Source organism: Antechinus flavipes, chromosome 4 (genome assembly GCF_016432865.1).
Source record: "Antechinus flavipes isolate AdamAnt ecotype Samford, QLD, Australia chromosome 4, AdamAnt_v2, whole genome shotgun sequence".
Classification (NCBI taxonomy): domain Eukaryota; kingdom Metazoa; phylum Chordata; class Mammalia; order Dasyuromorphia; family Dasyuridae; genus Antechinus; species Antechinus flavipes.
The window spans coordinates 145,963,138-145,981,859 of NC_067401.1; the positions used below are offsets into that span (position 1 = coordinate 145,963,138).

Consider the following 18,722-nt stretch of genomic DNA (forward strand, 5'->3'; position numbering starts at 1 on the left):
AAGCATCTTGCTCAAAGAACTTAAAGATTTTTGGGTACCTTACATATACTTTTTCAGGTCTGACATAATGACAAGGGAACTGGAACCTCTTCAGTAAAGTAATTTGAATAGTTAAATATAAAACAGAAATAGATTTCATCTCAATCAAAAAACTTTTAGGGAAAAGACTCAACTTTTAAAAATAACTATTTGGAAGATACTTAAAACTTAAGTTTTAAAAAAATTATTTTCAAATTCTAATCTTTCATGACATATTCTATCTTCTTATTCTGGCCTCTTTTTTCTATATGCTCTGGTTTCTCATCCTTATTCTATCCTCTTTTAAGTGTGAATAATTCTAGAGATGTGCTTTGACTTTTTTATACTCTTTCCCACAGTAATCATGCCTACGTGAAATAGCTTTAGCTATCACTTCTTAGTGCTTCCTGTCTTAGTAGTTGAAAAAACTAAAGAGTAGGAGTTGATATAACAAGATATGTAGTCTTATATCAATACTTAATCTCTTTTGAGCTTTGATAGCTTTATCTTATAAATTTATGATTTGACTAGATGATTTTTAAGGTACTACCCAAATTTGAGAAGGTAATGTAAATTTATTCCTTTAGGCTTTTACTTTACTCTTATATTGTATACAGAATTTCTAACTACTCATTATAAGTCCTCATTTGAATGCTAGGATTTCAAATTTAGCATGTCTAAAACTAAACTTCTCATCTTGTCTCCTGCATCCCTTTTCCCTTCCCTAGAAGACAAGGAGTATGTGCCATTACCAAAAATGAGGAAGAAGACAAGGGGAATGTGCCATCACCAAAAATGAGGATGTTAAAAAGATTCTCCTTGTCTTCTAGGCTTGGAATCCTCTTTGATTTTTTTCCTTTTCTTTCCTTTGATCAGTCACTATTTCCTGTTAATTCTTTATCAATATCTTTCTCACCCATTTCTTCTTTCCCATTGCTGCCTACCCAAGTTGAGACCTACAATACTTCTTTTTAGTTTGCTTATATCTTATATTTTCTATTTGATTTTCACTTTTGAATGTCATAATTCCTTCTTCCCTGTACACAGTGAGCCCTATCTTGTAACAAAGATATAAAAAGGGGGAAAAAAAAGCATTTCAGCAAAAACAACCCAACCTATTGACTGCATCTGAAAATAAATGCAATATCATACATCTCTAATCCTCTGACTCCCTAATGAAGTCACGGTGGTATTTTTTTATATTTTATTTCCAGATCAAAGCTTGATCATTGTAATACATTAAATATACTTTTGAAGTAGCCTTCTAATCAAATTTCTACTTCTATTTGCACCTGGATTCAAATTCAGATTACTCATATCCTAGACTAGATTAATCTTCCTAAAGTAAAGTTATGGTTATGTTACTTTCCTATTCAAAAACAGTTTACTTAAGCCTACTGAATAAAGTTCAGACTCCTTAGGCTGTCATTTAATGTCCTTTTGATCTGACTTCAATCTACATTCACATGTTCGTCCTTCATATATATTCCCTAAAAATAGCTTTTGTTCTTATCCTGATTTTTCAGTGTTTCCTCTGCCTCTCCCATCTCTGCTTATCAAAGTTTTGTATGTTCTTAAAGGCTCAGCTTACATCACTACTTCCATAAAACCTTTTCTAATTTCCAAAGCCTCAAGGGATCTCCTTTTGCCATCTCTAGTACTTTGACTTTCTTTTTTGACTCTAAATACACACCACCTTTTATTAGTTATTTGAGAATATCCTTTTAGCTACCTTACTAGGTAGTAAGATCTTTGTGGGAAGGGACTATATTTTAATTATCCTTGTATGTAGCCCATACCTACCTAAATAAATAAAGAAATAAAAAAATTAAATTAGAAATTAAAGCAATATCTTTTCAGTCATGCCAAAGTATACTTCTGTCTCCCCTTCATCCTTACCACTACTCAGGTTGCTTTGGTTGGGCATTAGAAATTTTACAACAAATGGCCAACTTGATGAAGAAAAGGTGATCATTTTAAGTGAAAACGTTGTCCTGTTAGACACATCTTCTAAGCTGCTTTCTAATACCCATCCATTATTAATGAATTTGTTTCTTCTGCAAGAATAGCTTGTCATATGTTCTGCTCTATCCTTTTCATCTCCTACTTCACTCATTTCTTTTGTCTCTGACAGTTGCTGAGCAGTAGAGAAAGGGGAAGGTTAATCAATCCATCAATAAACATTTCTTAAGCACCTGCTGTGGGCCAGACACTATACTAAGTACATGGTACATCTGAGATATTTTGTTACATTTCTGTTTGAATTGTTTCTTTTAATAAATATGACTTTTACCAAAGTCCTACTTTGTCACTCCCCAAAAGAAAAAAAAAGATATTTTGATTGATATATCTAAATAGTTGGTATTATCCCTTACCATAAATTTTTTCTATCTGAAACTGTTCCCCTTTTCACTTTGAAGGGTTTGAGGCTTTTGATGGGCTTTTGGCAGTAGCTTTTGGGAGCAGAACTTTAGAAGCCAAAGTAAATTTGGGAAAACTGACCTCTGTACACTCATTTTATAATTCATCTCTTAAATAACTCAAGATAGATTCAAAGACAAACATTTCTCATTAGAAAAAAAATTTTTTATAAATTGATTATTAGACCAAAAAACAGAGGCAGTAAACAGCTTAGTATATGTCTTTCAAAATTATCATCATTACTATCTGTTGCTGAACTGGGTAAAAGACAGGATAGAATCTGGTGCAGAGGAAGAATGTTGGTATTAGTGGTCCTACAGCAGTGGTGGAATGATGTTTTATTTCCTTACAGGAATTAGAATTGATGACAGAGATAAAGCTAAAATCAAAGAGAGGAGAGGGGGATGTGGAGGGTGAAGAACTAACTAAAGACCAAGTTTTTCTCTCCTTTACCTATTTCACAGGTCCCATCCATACAATAAAAGAAAAGGGAAGTATGGTTGCTCTGTCATGAAGTGAAGGTAGTTCTTCACTCTTTGGGTCAGCCTTTCATGTATAAGGGGTGTATATCAATCAAATGTTCATAAGTTAGGAATTATATGTTCTCAAAAACTTTTCAGTGATCTAATAGCTGAGTTTAGAGTGGGAGGTTTGTTTTAAATCTTTTTGGTTTAGCATTAAGAAGAGGTATACTGATCACATTTCCTCAGTAGTAGATCCTTATAGAATTTTGGGTCAGGAAGATTAAATAGTCCCTAAGAGAATCATTTTCAAAATACAGTATCTTCTGCACTGAAGCATTACTCTTAGCTTTTTAAAGTATTATTAAGTAATGAGAGAATAGCAGAATTGCTTATTCTTTCCCTGAGTTTCACATAATAAAATCAAAACGAATTTTTAAAAACCTCTCATTTTCAAAAGTTTGGTTGACAGTTTGTAACCAGGGCCAGGGGAAAGTGCTTCCAGTGGTAAGACTCTTTGATTTTTTTTTGGAAATTTTAGGTCTGTTTTGGGCTTATTTTGTACTCTGTAAAATGAAATAGTTGAATTAGATGGCTAAAGGCCACTTCCAACTCATTATGTTCTGGTAGTAAGGTCTCTTGTTGCTGTGTTTTATATGCTGTAGTTTTTATTGTTGTTCCATTAGGATCAAGCTGCTCGAGATATGAAGAGACTTGAAGAAAAGGACAAGGAAAGAAAAAATGTGAAGTAAGTTGCTTTCCTCATTCACAAAAGTTACATGAAATAAATATTGCGAAATGCTTTTCTAAGCTCATAGAATCAATAGCAATATCAACAAAAAAGTTTTGGCTTGACTTTAGCATCCTAAAGTGTCTGTCTTTATAGAGTAGAATTATAGTTATAGTAGACATAACAAGAGCTTTGAGTAGGAAGACCCAGAGTCAAACCCTCTGTCACAATCTTAGTTTCTTCATCTGTAAAATGAGAGGATTGGACTAATTGAATTATGCTAAAGAATTAGCACCCTTTCCTGCTCTAAAACTATGATTTTATGTCCAGAGCTTAAGCATCTGTAGAATTTTTCAATTTTCACGGGCTAAAATAAATAAAAATATTTGGTGGCAAAATAAAAACATCAGGTAAGAAACAGTGGTCTTGCCAAAATTAAATGCTAGAAAGGGGCAGGTAGGTGAAGCAGTGGATAGATCAATAATCCTGGAATCAGGAAGATCTGAGTTAAAATCTGGTCTTAGACACTTTTCTAGCTGTGTGACCCTGTTTTCTTCAGTTCCTCATCTGTAAAATGAGCTAAAGAAGGAAATAGTAAACCTTTGTGGTATCTTCAAAAAGAGTCAAACACAACTGAAACAACTCAACAACAAAATGCTAGAAAAATGTCATGTTCCAGATTTGCATTCAGAGCTCTTTTGTTTCAGTCCAGATTCGTTTAAAAAAAAAAAGAAATCATTCCTGTATTTCAGTACCATGTCAGTAAATGACGCCCTTATTTGCAGAGTAATTGATGAATGATTCTACTCATAAAATGCTGTATATTATTCAGGAAAAACTTCAATTTTATTTTTACAATGATATATCTTAGCAGTCTAGAACTTAGAAATTAAAATACTTTCTTTTCTGGGAAAGGGAATTCTTAACATATTTCATTCTGTGCTTCCACCTCCAAAAGTGTGGCAGGATAGAGGGGAGGCGGGGAGAATGCCCATAGGTATATAGTCTGATAATGATCACTGGTAGCATTTCCTATCTATTTGCCTAGTTTAGTTCTCAGTGCATCAGGCCTTTATCATAGCCACATGGAGATTTAGCCTCCTTCTGGCTGCTCTACTCTGTTTGGTGTTGCTCCTTGTTAATATTGGAATTTGCCAGTGATAAAGGCAGACAGGAGGAAGTCTGTCTAGAGAATAAGGTGGGGAGCCGAGTAGTCATACTGTTTGTACCTCCTGAGTGTTGGACTGAGGTCATTAATACTTATCACTGGAGTAGAATGCACCTTAGCATAATATGAATTGCTTCTTTGTGGTGTGAAGCCCTGAAATAATAAGGGAACTAAAATAGTTTTAAGCTTTTCTTTTCCCAATAGTGACTGGTTTGGGCTGAAGACCTTTACTCAGTTTGATTCTAGTGGCTATTTAGTTTTACCAGGTTCTTTCATTTTAAGAGCCAGAAATCTGGGGTATTAAGAAAGTTGTATTGTCAGAATATGTAAGGAAATGTAAAAGCTTGATACCCTTGGAATTCACTAATATCAGCAGACTTTTATTTATATAAATTCTAGTTATACTTGCATGGGAAATACTGATGATAGTGCTGGGCTGTGTTGCATGGGGCTGATAAGAGTAGGTGCTTCCTCACATGTCTCCAGAAAGTTTCTACTATCCTTAAAACCTTGTCAGTAATATTTGCTTCCCGGAATTCCAAGCCATCCTGTTAGAAAGAAGCGCATACTTTCTGAGTGAATATGCACGTAATAGTTTACAGTATTTTAATTGTTGCTTGTTACTGTTAGTGTCGATTCTTCCAATACTGAATGGAACTCAACACTAAATCTGCTATAAGTTTGGAGCTGGGTATGTGGAACATTTGCAGGGAAGTTTGTTTCTCCGCTTGTTTTTCCAGGGGTATTCGAGATGACATTGAAGAGGAAGATGACCAAGTGAGTTCCTATGCAGTATTTTTATCTTTTATTTTTACCCCCCCCAAAAATCTATATTAGGGATAAACTAGAGCTTAACTTCTTTGTAATAAAGACTCAGCCATTCCTGAAAAAAGTTTCACCTAATTTGCTACATTTTCAAATGTAGAGCAAAGGAGTACTATATAAATATACATGGCTTTCCACCATGTCGAATAAGGAAACTTTGATTTAACGTTTTTAAAGAACGAGTTTTTATGGTTTGAATATTTAAATCCAAAATTAGTGTCCATTTTGGTAAATCAAGATGTTGGATTTAACAGTGTAGTGTGGAATCTACGTATGCCGCTAGCAGCTTCTCACATAATGCATTTTCTGGAGGGTCTGTTGACGTTTCTTGTCTATCAAAATGGGTTGCTAACTATATATTGACCGTGCAGTTCTAGTTTTTTACTCCTCAGTTTTGGGATGGTGTGGAGGGAACAGAAATGAGCAATAACCCTTTCCAGGTTTGTGCCATTTTTATTTTGGGACAGCTTCCAAACTTGGTATTAATGGGACAGCAGTGTGTGTCCTACAACCTCAAAGACAGTAGGTATAGAACACATCTTAGGAAGCCAGACTGTGGGACTCTATTTCTGAGTCATTATCTTCTTTCAGAAACCATGTTATTTTGTGGTACTAACTGAATATCATAGCTGTTTTGCTCATTTCCATTTATTGTCCTTCCTTTGGGCTTTCTAACTATTTATAGTAGAAGAATCATCACTGTCCTACATGATAAGTGTGTAAAGTGAGCGACCATCTGATATACTGTATGCACAAATTACTGGAGCAAGATAGTTTTCTTGTTCTCTCCTGTTTTGGGGTGTGATTTTACTTTTGTGTTTTCCTGCAGGAAGCTTATTTTCGATACATGGCAGAAAACCCTACTGCTGGTATGGTTCAGGAAGAGGAAGAAGATAACCTGGAATATGACAGTGATGGAAATCCTATTGCACCATCCAAAAAAGTCATTGATCCCCTTCCTCCCATTGATCATTCAGAGGTATGCCAATGCTGCTTTTGAAGGTTTACTTTTCTTCAGTTATATGCTTGGGCTCTTCTTACAATGGTGACTGATCTATAGTCTTATAGTATAATTAAAATGCTGGAATGTTGCAGCTTATTCCATTAAATTCTTGGTCAGAAATTCCAGACTCTGGAATTTGTATTAGTTAAGGTACTTGCTATTGATGACTTTATTTTTTTCTTTTTCTTCTTTTTTTTTTTTAAATTGAGGTAATTGGGGTTAATCGACTTGCCCCACTATCACACAACTAGTATTAAGTGTCTGAGGCTTTATTTGAACTCAAGGCCTCCTGACTCCAGAGCTAATGCTGTATCTATTGTACCATGTAGCTGCCCTTATTGATGACTTTAAAACAAATGTTTGTAAGCAAATTTCACTTGTTTGACAGAGTTAACAGTTGCTTTCTCAACTGAACAAGTGAAATATTGATTCTTCTGTTACTTCAAGTACCTATTACCATGTCAGACAAGAGCTGGGGAAATTCACATCTGACGTAGGAATTGTTTGAATCCTGGCTTTTTCACTTAATAATTGTGAGCAAGGCATTCACTCTCTGAGCCTATCTTCATCTATAAAATGGGGATCCTATACTAGTACCTTCCACTAATATTTCATTATGACAGGAGTGTGAACCCTGCCTTCTCAGAATCTTACAATATAAAAGGTAGAACAGGCCTCAGAATCCATCTAGAGTGTGTAATTGACCAGTGATCCCTTAAAAATATCCTGACTAATCCTACTACCTTGAAGATATCTGATGAGGGGGAAACTAATTACTTCCCAAGGCACCATATTCTATTTTGGGATAGTTCTGTTAGAAATATTTGCTTTATATTAAACCTCATTCTGCTTTTTTCTTCTTCTGTCTGTTGCCTTTTGCTTTATCCTCTGGAGCCAAGTAGAACAAGTGATGTGACTTTTTATGCTGTCATTTAGCTATCTTGGCCTTCCTTAGGACTAAACATCCTTAGTTCTTTCACATGTTGTATGACATGCTTTTTATTTCTCTTGCCTTTCTAGTTGCTTACTTTGAGTTTTAGCAACATTTTTTTAATACGATATTTACCATTGTACATAATAATTTTTTTCTTTTTTTATTATAGCTTTTTATTTACAAGTTATTTGCATCGGTAATTTTACAGCATTGACAATTGCAAAACCTTTTGTTCCAATTTTTCCCCTCCTTCTCCTTATCCCCTCCCCTAGATGGCAGGATGACCAATAATGTACATAATATTCTAAATATGGCTTGTCAGGCAGAGTGAATCAGAATCATATCACCCCCCATTCTGGATACTTTAAAAAAATCTTACTTTACTTAAATATTTCTTTTCTCTCTCTTTTACCACTGAAACATTTTTAAAAATCCTATTTTAACAATAAACAGTCGAGTAAAACAAATTCATGTTTTGTCCCTATCTAAAAATATCATGGGTTAGGAGGCAGTCGTTTTTTTAGACACCAAAACTCATGGAAACTGATAGATGTAATTTTATCTGAAAAATCTCACTAAACTAGAAAGTATACACATCAACAACCATACATACATAGCAATAAATTGGGACCTGGTTTGGTTCAATTTGGAGATTCATTTCTGGAAGGTTGGTCACTGGGCATTAATATATATATATATTTTTTTTGAGAAAGCCATATCAGTTCATGAATATAAACGAATCTCCTAAGATTTTTAGGTCTCCTAAGTTAAATGACTTGCAATTTTTTGAAGAGGTATCCTGTGCTAATACAATCACAACTATGTTGAAGTACCAAAGCATTAAAGTCTTATTGTGACTGTTTTTCAGAAATCTTAGAGCTTTGTATTGAAAATGAAATTTGTAAGATTATCTTGATTCTTGAATTTCAAACTAACTTTGAATAATTGGACCTGCAGATTGATTATCCACCATTTGAAAAAAATTTCTACAATGAGCATGAAGAGATAACCAGCCTCACCCCACAGCAAGTGATAGATCTTCGACATAAGCTCAATCTTCGGGTAAGTCTAATGCCCATTAATTGAGGCTAATTAGACCAAAATTTGACTAACTAAACATAAAATAGCTGCAAATTTATTTTTTTCATGCTTACTGCTCTCATTTTGCATATTAATTTAATTTCTGATGTGTCCCACATGTTGATTTTATTTTCTGTGAACATTAGTGCATACCTAACTGAGTGAAAACAGACACATTATTTATCATTTTTCCATTATTCTTTTTGAACAAACAAGGCACTGGTGATTTCTGCACCATGAGTTTTTGAGGCTAGATAAAAAGATAAGATTGGTTAAATATTCTTGAGGAGCTTGCAGTTTAAATGCAGAGATAAACTTAACATGATGTTTGATGTCATAGATGCAAAAAAAAAGTATGATTTTCCTATAATTTCTTCTTGCAAAACACAATAATTATAGGCAGATGTAATTTTACTTTGAAATAACAACTTTCATTCCTACTTGATATTTTCTTTGCCTCATGGATAAAAAATGCACAGTGTATTCCTTGATACAGCTTAGTCCTTTAAAGTATTTTGGAATTATGTTATCTCAGTGATACTTTTAAAAGATAGTAAGGAAATCTTTTAATGAGGTGACAGGAGCTTAAAATCTTTGTAAAAATAATATATTGAATATATATAATACATAATAGGTATTTTGAATATACTTACATTTTTCATCTAGAAGTTTTTCAGACTAAGTATAGAGTATTTTGTATAAAGCTATGATTGAAACTACATGTTAACTAGAGATAAAAGTCTGTTGAACTATAAGTTAATTGCTATTAAAATATCAGTAAACTTGTCATTTCTAATTTCTAGGTCTCTGGTGCTGCTCCACCCAGACCAGGAAGCAGTTTTGCTCACTTTGGATTTGATGAGCAACTTATGCATCAGATTCGGAAATCTGAGTACACACAGCCTACTCCCATCCAGTGTCAGGTGAGCAGTTAAAACATGAAAGAACAGTAGCTTGAGTGGAATGCCCATCTCAAAGCAAATATAAGTAATAAATAATGCTGTTTAAATCAGTTTGCAATAGGATAGTCCAAAATAGAAACTATATTAGCATAGATTCAGTGTAGTTATATTGCTTTCATAGATTCACACAAAGAAATAGCATCATACCAACATGTATAAAGAGAAAGCCTTGGATATCTGACACATTTTGTAAACTAGAGCCAAGGAATTGAACTAAAACTAGTGAATAATTTGAACAAAAATCCTACTAGTATGAAGGGAGCAACACAGTATATACACATAATGTGGAAGTTTTGTGAGATTACTTAGATGATGCCACGGTATTGAATTTCACCATCTGTTTTATTTTTTTTAATAAGAACTTTTCATATGTAAATGAGGACAGTATGGTCTACCTATTAAAATTAACCTTTTATTTCTATATATCCTCATTCTTGGCATATCCGTCTTCTCTTTCCATAACTATTCCTTATAATAAAGAATAAAAAAATAAAGATCTGCAGTGTTTCGCATCCATAAAGAAAGGAGAAAGGTGTATCCTTACATCTCTTCTTTGGATCAGGCTTAAGCATCACTAATACAGAGTTCAGTTCATATTTTTTTGCTTTTTCTATTTAAATTGTTATAGTATGTGTTGCTTTCCTAGTTCTTTTTAGTTTTCTTTGTGTACACTTGTTTAAAGCTTCCTATCCTTCCTGTATTCTTCATAGTTAACTGTTTCTTAAAGTACAATATTATTCCATGTCATTGATTTACCAATATTTGTTTATCCATTTCTCACTCAGTAGGCATCTACTGTGTTGACAGGTTTTTGCCACTAGAAAAAGTGACTTTCTTAATGTGTTGATATCTATTGGACTATTGTTGTCATTGTTGTTTTTGTCTTTGACCCTGGAATAAATACTGTCATTGGGATTTGTGGATTAAAGAGTTTGGGTATTTCAATCTCTGGGCGTTACATTAAGTACTTTTTTTAGTTCTGCAAAAAGAATCTGTTTGTATTTTGGTAAGTATCTTAGTGACAAATTGACATAAAGTCTTTCTCTTTTAATCTAAGATAATATAGGAATTTTCGCCATGAGTTTATGTAGCCCAGAAGGTTCTTTTTTTTGTTAATCATGGAGGTAGTGGTCACTGATCCTTTCCTAGGTCTCCTTAAATATATCTTTGTAATTGAGGTATCACTTACTATTTTCAGGGTGTTCCAGTGGCTCTTAGTGGGAGAGACATGATTGGCATTGCCAAAACAGGCAGTGGGAAAACAGCAGCCTTTATCTGGCCCATGCTGATTCACATCATGGATCAAAAGGAATTGGATCCAGGGGATGGACCTATTGCAGTGATTGTGTGCCCTACTAGGGAGCTGTGTCAGCAGGTAAGGAAGGTGCATTTGAGGAGGGACTAGTTTTAGACATAGGATGGCTTGAAATAGTCAGAGGAGTTAATTTCTACCAATTGCCTAAGAAACATTTTTTTTCTTTCTAAATCAGACTCTTCCTAAGAAAAAACCTTGTGTGAATTGGTTACAGTTTTTTCCTTTCATTCATTTCCTCAAAATTATTTTATAATCAGTAAAAATTTAGTGTCAAGGTCAAGACGAATAAGGAGGCTTCACTTTTAATGTGAAGGTTTAGATAGCCTATTGAATAACATGCTTTTGATCCAAGGCTGGCTGTCAGCTTACATTTCAGGCAGATTAATAGTTGCAAGTTTTAAATAAATGACACTGCAGGTGTTAAAGAAGGAATGCTGAACTTGAAGTTAATAGAGATCTGAGTTTCTGACAGGTGCTAGTTGTATGGCCACAGGCAAGTTTCTATCTCTCAGGGCTTCAGTTTCCTCCTCTATCCAATGAGAGTGATACCTGCTCTGCCTATCTGATGAAGTTATGGTGAGGATCAAATGAGGAAATGTATGTAAAGTGCCTTATAAACTTTAAAATGCTGTGTAGTTATCAGCTATTACTGTCACACTCAAAATTTCTTTTAATTTTTTGTGTTTTTTTGAATAAGAATTTTTTTCTTTGTGGTACAAATACTAACTTCTCTGTTTACCAATATGTCATTAACAGATCCATGCAGAATGCAAGCGGTTTGGAAAAGCATACAATCTTCGATCTGTGGCCGTGTATGGAGGAGGAAGCATGTGGGAGCAGGCCAAAGCCCTTCAAGAAGGAGCTGAGATTGTCGTCTGTACCCCAGTGAGTATGGCTTGGCTTCCTGATTGTTAGGCATTATTCCATCTTAGTCAGTGTGCTAGGCCTTAGTGCTAAGTGCTAGGAAGACGAAGAAAGACAAGAAAAGAGTCCCAGGAGCATATTGTAATGTAGAAAAAAATATGTAGATATCTAAATACAGACCAGATGTATATAAAATATGTAAAAATCATCTGAACAGGGAAAGCATCAGTACTTTGGAGAATTTGGAAAGACCTCTTGTGGAAAGTAACATTTGTGCTGACTCCTGAAGCCAGGGAGTAGAGGTGAGGAGGAAGAATAGTATTCTAGGCAAGAAGTATAGCCAACGGCACAATGGTCACAGATTTACATAGGGCAGTATAACTGGATCCTAGAGTTTTAAAAGGAAAATAGGATGTAAGAAGATCAGAAAGAGCTAGGTTTAAAATCAAAACAGAGGTATTTGTATTCCATCCTGGGGCTAATAGGGAACCATTAGAATTCATTAGAGTGGAAGGGTGACATGATCAGATCTACGCTATAAGAAAAAAAAATCACTTTATTAGTTGAGTAGAGGATGGTTTGGAGTGATGAGACACCTGAAGTGGGGAGACCAGTTATAAAGCTATTGCAGTTATCCAAACATGTAGTCATAAAGTTTTACGCGAGCATCACTGCTGCATGAGTATGGAGAATGTAATGTGTTTGAGATATGCTGCAAAGATAGAAACAGCAAGATTTGACAACAGTTATAAATGGGGAATGAAAGTAAGAAATAGAGGATACCACCAAAGGTTGTGGGTCTGGGTGACTTGGGAGGATGGTAGATGCTTGAAGATAATAAGGGCAACTACAATAAGTAAGGCTTTATGGGAAGGAAAGATGGTAACTTTTATTCTGAACATGTTGAATTTAAGATATCTACAGAACATCCAGTTCAATATGTCAGAAAGAAAAACAGTGATATATTTTAGCCCAGGAGAAAGGCTAGATTTCTGGGCATCTTTTTCATTTAGATAGCTGAATCAATGGAAGCTTGATGAGGTCACTAATTGAGAAGATAATAAAGTAAAAAGAGGAAGGTGCTCAAGTCAGAGCTCTTGAAAAATATCCATGATTAGAGGGTGTATCTGGCAAAGGGATCTGAGAAGAGGTCAGACAGATGGAAGAAGAATAAGGAGAGCAGTATCACACACACACACACACACACACACACACACACACACACACAAATTGTAGGAAAAAGAGCCTGTCCAGAAGGAGAGGGTGATGAATAGTATCAAGCCTACATAAAAGTCAAGGCTGTTCAGGATTGAGGGCAATTAAGAAGAGATCATTGATAACTTTGGAGAGGAGATTTAACTAAATGGAGATTTAAATGAAAGTTGTAGGTGGCTTTAAAAAAAAAAAAATATATATATATATATATATATATAATTTGTTTTTAAAAAATGCTTAAAAAAGAAAAACAGAAAAAAAACCCCCAAATAAAACAGCATTGTCAAGTGCCTAGCAGAACATCAGGAAAGAATCATTATTTATAAAAATAAATTAACAGTTCAAGAAGGGATATATAATAGTAGAAGAAATTATATTCTTGACTGTCCATCTTAGCTTCCTTGAAAGTTATTCTTTTGTTCTCTTCTGCTTACTTTTTTTACTCTGTTCTCTTTTTTCTTTCATCCCTCCCATCTTCCTCAAGCAGACTGTAGTTAAGCACAGATACATGTTATACACACACACACACACACACACATATGTATATACATATACTCATCCACAGATCCATTCACACACATATATACGTACATACATGTCTGTATGCACACATGCATAAAGCAATGTGCATACATATCTACATATATACTCAACACAAACACATATATACACATATTTTACCCATATGTGAATGTGCAGTAGGGCAGCAGAGAAACAATGATTGAAGGATGAGAATGTGTGAATGATGATGCAAGCAATTTTCTAATGAAATTGGGAGAGGGTGGGATTAAGGCATTACACAGAGGGATATGCCTTGAGAAAAAGAGCCCTCTATCTAAGGTTGGAGTGAAAGAGGTAATAATTGAGGAAGATGTCTCATTTGAATGGGGAGGGGGGGGGAAGGTCTCAGTAACTCATCCCATTTTGAGAGGTGAAAAATGAAGAGGGAAGAAGGGGAAGAGATATTAGATAAAAGAAGAGTTGTAAAACTCTTTTGAAAAGTAGGATAACAAATCAGTTAGGCAGGAAAACAATATTTGCTTTGTGGCAATGAAGTTCCAGTTAAGATTAGCCAAATTTGTAGGAGGCTTAACTTTGTGTTTTCTTCTATCCTTAGCAGTAGGTAAATAGGAGTGAAAGAGACATATAGTGAACTAGGTTGATGCTTGACAAGGTATAATCAGTGAGGGAATCATAAAGGTGACAAAGGAATCCAGGATACATGGAGGGTAATATAGTATTGACTCAGCAAGGGGCTAAGATGTCAAGAGAAGAGTGTAGGTAGTGCTGGGATAATGGCTTGGGAGAGAATTGAGAGATGGAGTGAATGAAGGTCCTGATATGGACAGAAACAAGTGAGAGGTGGTTAAAACAAAAGGAAAGATGGCATTCATGACATGGAAATAAGACTTATGTGGATGACAATCTCTGATAACTGAGGTGGAATAGATTATGAAGCTAGAATATTAGAGTAAACATAATATGTACATCAAAGAGAGCAGTAGATGGGAAGGAGAGCCTGAGGTAGGCCTGAATTCATTAAAGAAGGAAGGAAGGAATGAATAAGAATGTCTTAGAGGTAAGATATATCATGGCTACCACCATATAGATTTGGTGGTTAATTTAGTTAATAAACTTCAAAGGAAGACAGGTTTCTTCATGAAGGTGCTCAAAAGTAGATGTGAATATGGCAATGGGGACCCAAGAGCATACTAGTTTTCCTGCTACTATAGCTAGTGAGTTGTGGGGTTGAGATGTGAAGAAAAAAAAAGTATAGCTAGTCCTAGAAAGGATGGCAAAGAAATTGGTATTGTAAGTTCAGGAGATGAGAGGAATGAGGAAAAAAGAAGACTCTTTATAATGTTATTTCTGTTGCTGAATCAGGGTTGGAAATCTCTAAAATAATTCTTTGTTAACTCTAGCTCCCTCAGGGTGATTGTTCTATTTCCAGGAGGCTTTCCTTTGCTGTCTTAGGAAATTGGTCATTGGTAACTTTTGGATCAAGATCTGAAAGATAAATCACAGCTGACTAGGAAAATGTTCTCTAAAAGTTGGAACCCCTAAAAATGGCCTTTGAATTGCAACATTTTATGCCTTTTGGTGAAAATAGTTGGTCAACTTTGCTAAGAAATTCAGGTGGATGGAAGAAAAGGACTTAATTGGGTCTCTACAAGTTTTTGAATTTTTACCTGAAACAAGTCATTATTGTCATCTAGATATCATTGCTTAGAACAGTACTTGATGAATATTGATGCTATCTCATTGCTAATTAGGCAATATCTTTGTAAATCCACAATCTTTTTGTATCTCTTAAAGGGTCGGCTGATTGATCATGTGAAGAAGAAAGCTACAAATCTCCAAAGAGTCTCTTACCTTGTATTTGATGAAGCTGATCGAATGTTTGACATGGGTTTTGGTATGTATTGAACACCAGTTCTCCCTGTGTGTACCCTCAAATCATTCATTTTTTTGTTTCACTGGTGTTAACTTAATAAGTCTACTTGAAAATGGACAGATTCTTTGATGGGGTGTGTATGCCTGTGTCTCTATCTTGTGCTTTTTGAATGAGCATCTACCCAACACATGGAGAGTAGTAGCTGGTCTTTGAAGACTTAATGTGCATGGCATTAGCTATTTGCAGTAGTTAACTCTCAGGAAACTTTTTAGAGGAGTTTGCCTTGTTGAAGTCAGGGGAAATCAAAAATAGCTTATCATGTAGAGAAAATTATTTCCTCTCCTCCTATTGGGCTTTTATATATCGTGACAGCTTTTAGGACTGTGATCAGAACATTACGTGTAATACTTTGCTTCAACCATTCCAAGGCTTTTCTTTTACTGCCTTCCTTGACTTTAGCCATTTGTCTGGGGACCATTCCAGCTATCTCAGACAGAATCTATATCCTTTCCAACTAGGCAAAAGGAGATTACTGCACTTGGTGCCCTCTGATAAGTGAAACCACAGGATGACTAATCTTCATCTTTGTGGTCTTTGGTGTCGAGCATTTTGCTTGGCACTTACTAGATGTCTAACAAGTCCTTGATTTATTGATTATTTCTTGATTCATTTTCCATGTCATATGAAAGAAATTTTTTCCTAGACTGACTTTTTTACCCTTTGGATGTTACACTTGTATCAGATAAATGTTCTGATGCTTGTTTTTTCTCTTCTAGAGTATCAGGTGCGATCCATAGCCAGTCATGTCCGTCCTGATAGACAGAGTATGTATGAAACTGTTTTAAGCAACTTCTACTTCTAAGCCATTGTAATGTCCTGTGATAAAGGCACTTTGTCTATTTTATTTTTTGGTGCAAAGCATTTACTGTTCATGTGCTACTGTGTTTGAGGAAAATGAATTTGTAAGGTAACATAGGAAAACTCTAGGAAAAATAAAAAGAAATATGCAAATGGAAGAACAATTATTTTTTTTGAAGCTGTTTCTAAATTTTAATATACCTACCATTTCCAGAGCAAGCTCAATTGATTTAAATGGATGTCCAGACTTTTAGATTTTGATTGGTTTAATCAAATTATTATAACTATTTGAATAATTAGATTATCACATAAGAGATCCTCAATGCCTTTTTTAGAATTTTATGGCAACGTAAAGAAAGAAGAATCACATGAACATTTTTCTTTAGATTTGTGGTGATTTTATTTGTAATAGATTGAAACTAGGGTGAGAGGAGAACTGTATTTGAGAGGAGCCAAAAACAAGTCTTTCCTCTTTAATTTTTCAATTAAAATTAATAGGTACTTTGTTATGTGCAGAAGATACTCTCTTCAAGCTAATGGAATTCATTTTTCTCCCAGCTCTTTTATTCAGTGCAACTTTCCGGAAAAAGATTGAAAAACTAGCTCGAGACATCCTGATTGACCCTATCCGAGTGGTTCAGGGAGACATTGGAGAGGTAATTTGTGAACAGGACTGGAGGATGCAGAAGTATACTTTTCTCTGGAGAAGTTTAAAATCTAGAATTAATTCTGTGATTGCCAGGAAATCAGACTAGAACTGAAATACTAATGAGATGCTTATAGAAGGAACTTTAAATTTCTTTTTCACATTTATGCTGTACATTGGAAATAGGGAACCATTTAATCTAAAGAAGATGGTAGATAAGCTTTTTTTTTAAAATAACTTTTTATTGACAGTACATATGCATGGGTAATTTTTTACAACATTATCCCTTGCACTCACTTCTGTTGCGACTTTTCCCTTCCCTCCCTCAACCCCCTCCCCTAGATGGCAGGCAGTCTTATACATATTAAATATGTTATAGTATATTTTAGATAGAATATATATGTGCAGAACCGAACAGCTCTCTTATTGCTTAGGAAGAATTGGGTTCAGAAGGCAAAATTAACCTGGGAAGAAAAACAAAAATGAAAACAGTTCACACACATTTCCCAGTGTTCCTTTTCTGGGTGTAGCTGATTCTGTCCATCATGGATCAGTTGGAACTGAATTAGATCTCTTTGTTGAAGATATCCACTTCCATCAGAATACATGGATAGTCTTTTTGAGGTTCTTGAGAATATTTAACTGTTTGTATTACCCAGAAATAGTTGTCTGATCAGCTCATAAAATCATACTTACCAGTGTTAGAAAGTATGAATAAATGTCCCTGGGAGGCTAAAAATAGTTTCTGCAACTGAATTTCAAAATGTTTTATTCAAAGTATTTCTTCTGTCCTTCCATCCACTACCAGCATAGAGTGAAGTTTAAACTTCCAACAAGGGAATTTTAATTTGCTCAATGATTCTGTGTAAGAGATATTAGCAACTTTTCCTTTACTATCTGAGATAGGACAAGGTTAAAAATCTTTATTTTAAATTCAGAGCAAAAATAAAACAAGCATTGAGTAGAATTGTAGAATGTAGCATCTGTGAGGTGTCATTCTGATCCACCCAGAAAGTTATTCCCTCCTGCTCTCCCTCTTTGGGCCAGCACTCTTCCTTATTTATAAGATTTGGATCAAGATGTGATCCACTCTCAGTCCAAAGTGGTTTTAAATGTTTCCGTCCTGTGGTTCTCCAGCTAATGCTTTGGATCAGCAACTGTTTTTCCTACTTCAATAGATGGATTTCCATTTGCTGCAAACCCACAGGATGTTGAGTTTTCTGTCATATAGTCAGTAAACATATTAAATGTCTATCAGCTGCCAGATACTGTCTAAGTGCTGGAGATACAAATACCAAAGTAGAGAAGTCTCTGCATTCAAGGAGCTTACACTATAACAGGGGAAGACAAGACATAGAAAGAAGTTAAAAGAGAAAGTATAGGAAAATGCCTGTTGTGGGAGCATGGTGGAGCAGTCCCAGAGTAGTATAGGTGCAGAATAAGAAGGTGAACTGAGCTGAGCACCCTCCTTAAATGATGGATTTGAGGTCTGTGGCTTTACCCTCCATTGTGGCCAGTGAGGAGAAGGGATGCTTCTCACTTCTCACTTCCTAGAGAACTAACCACTTAACTAAAATTTCTTTTTTACAAATATGCATTATTTCAGTATTTTAAGCAGTAATAACATTTTCAACCCAATGAGAAGATCACTTAATGTAAGGAAAAAGGTCATTTTATCCTGAGGGGAATATTCATCCATTCATTCAGCAAACGTATTGAGTATCTACTGTACCCAAAGCCTTGTGAATTGGATTATTCCTTCAAGTTGTTTGAAAATTTTGATATGGAGAAGCTTAGTTATTCCCTTAGTAAGGAAACCCCCTGTAT

At 34.9% G+C, this 18,722-nt stretch overlaps 1 protein-coding gene across 2 annotated transcripts in view; it reads left to right on the top strand.

Annotated features, from left to right (window-relative positions):
• DDX42 (DEAD-box helicase 42) overlaps positions 1 to 18,722 on the top strand; it is a 40,258-nt gene that overhangs the window by 13,689 nt on the left and 7,847 nt on the right. For both annotated transcript variants that reach the window (XM_051994981.1, XM_051994982.1), the window contains 10 exons: positions 3,587 to 3,648; positions 5,539 to 5,575; positions 6,453 to 6,602; positions 8,518 to 8,622; positions 9,444 to 9,563; positions 10,801 to 10,977; positions 11,674 to 11,802; positions 15,313 to 15,412; positions 16,168 to 16,215; positions 16,808 to 16,905. In XM_051994981.1, coding sequence (XP_051850941.1) covers positions 3,587 to 3,648; positions 5,539 to 5,575; positions 6,453 to 6,602; positions 8,518 to 8,622; positions 9,444 to 9,563; positions 10,801 to 10,977; positions 11,674 to 11,802; positions 15,313 to 15,412; positions 16,168 to 16,215; positions 16,808 to 16,905 — 1,026 coding nt within the window. The remainder of the gene's footprint in view (positions 1 to 3,586; positions 3,649 to 5,538; positions 5,576 to 6,452; positions 6,603 to 8,517; positions 8,623 to 9,443; positions 9,564 to 10,800; positions 10,978 to 11,673; positions 11,803 to 15,312; positions 15,413 to 16,167; positions 16,216 to 16,807; positions 16,906 to 18,722) is intronic.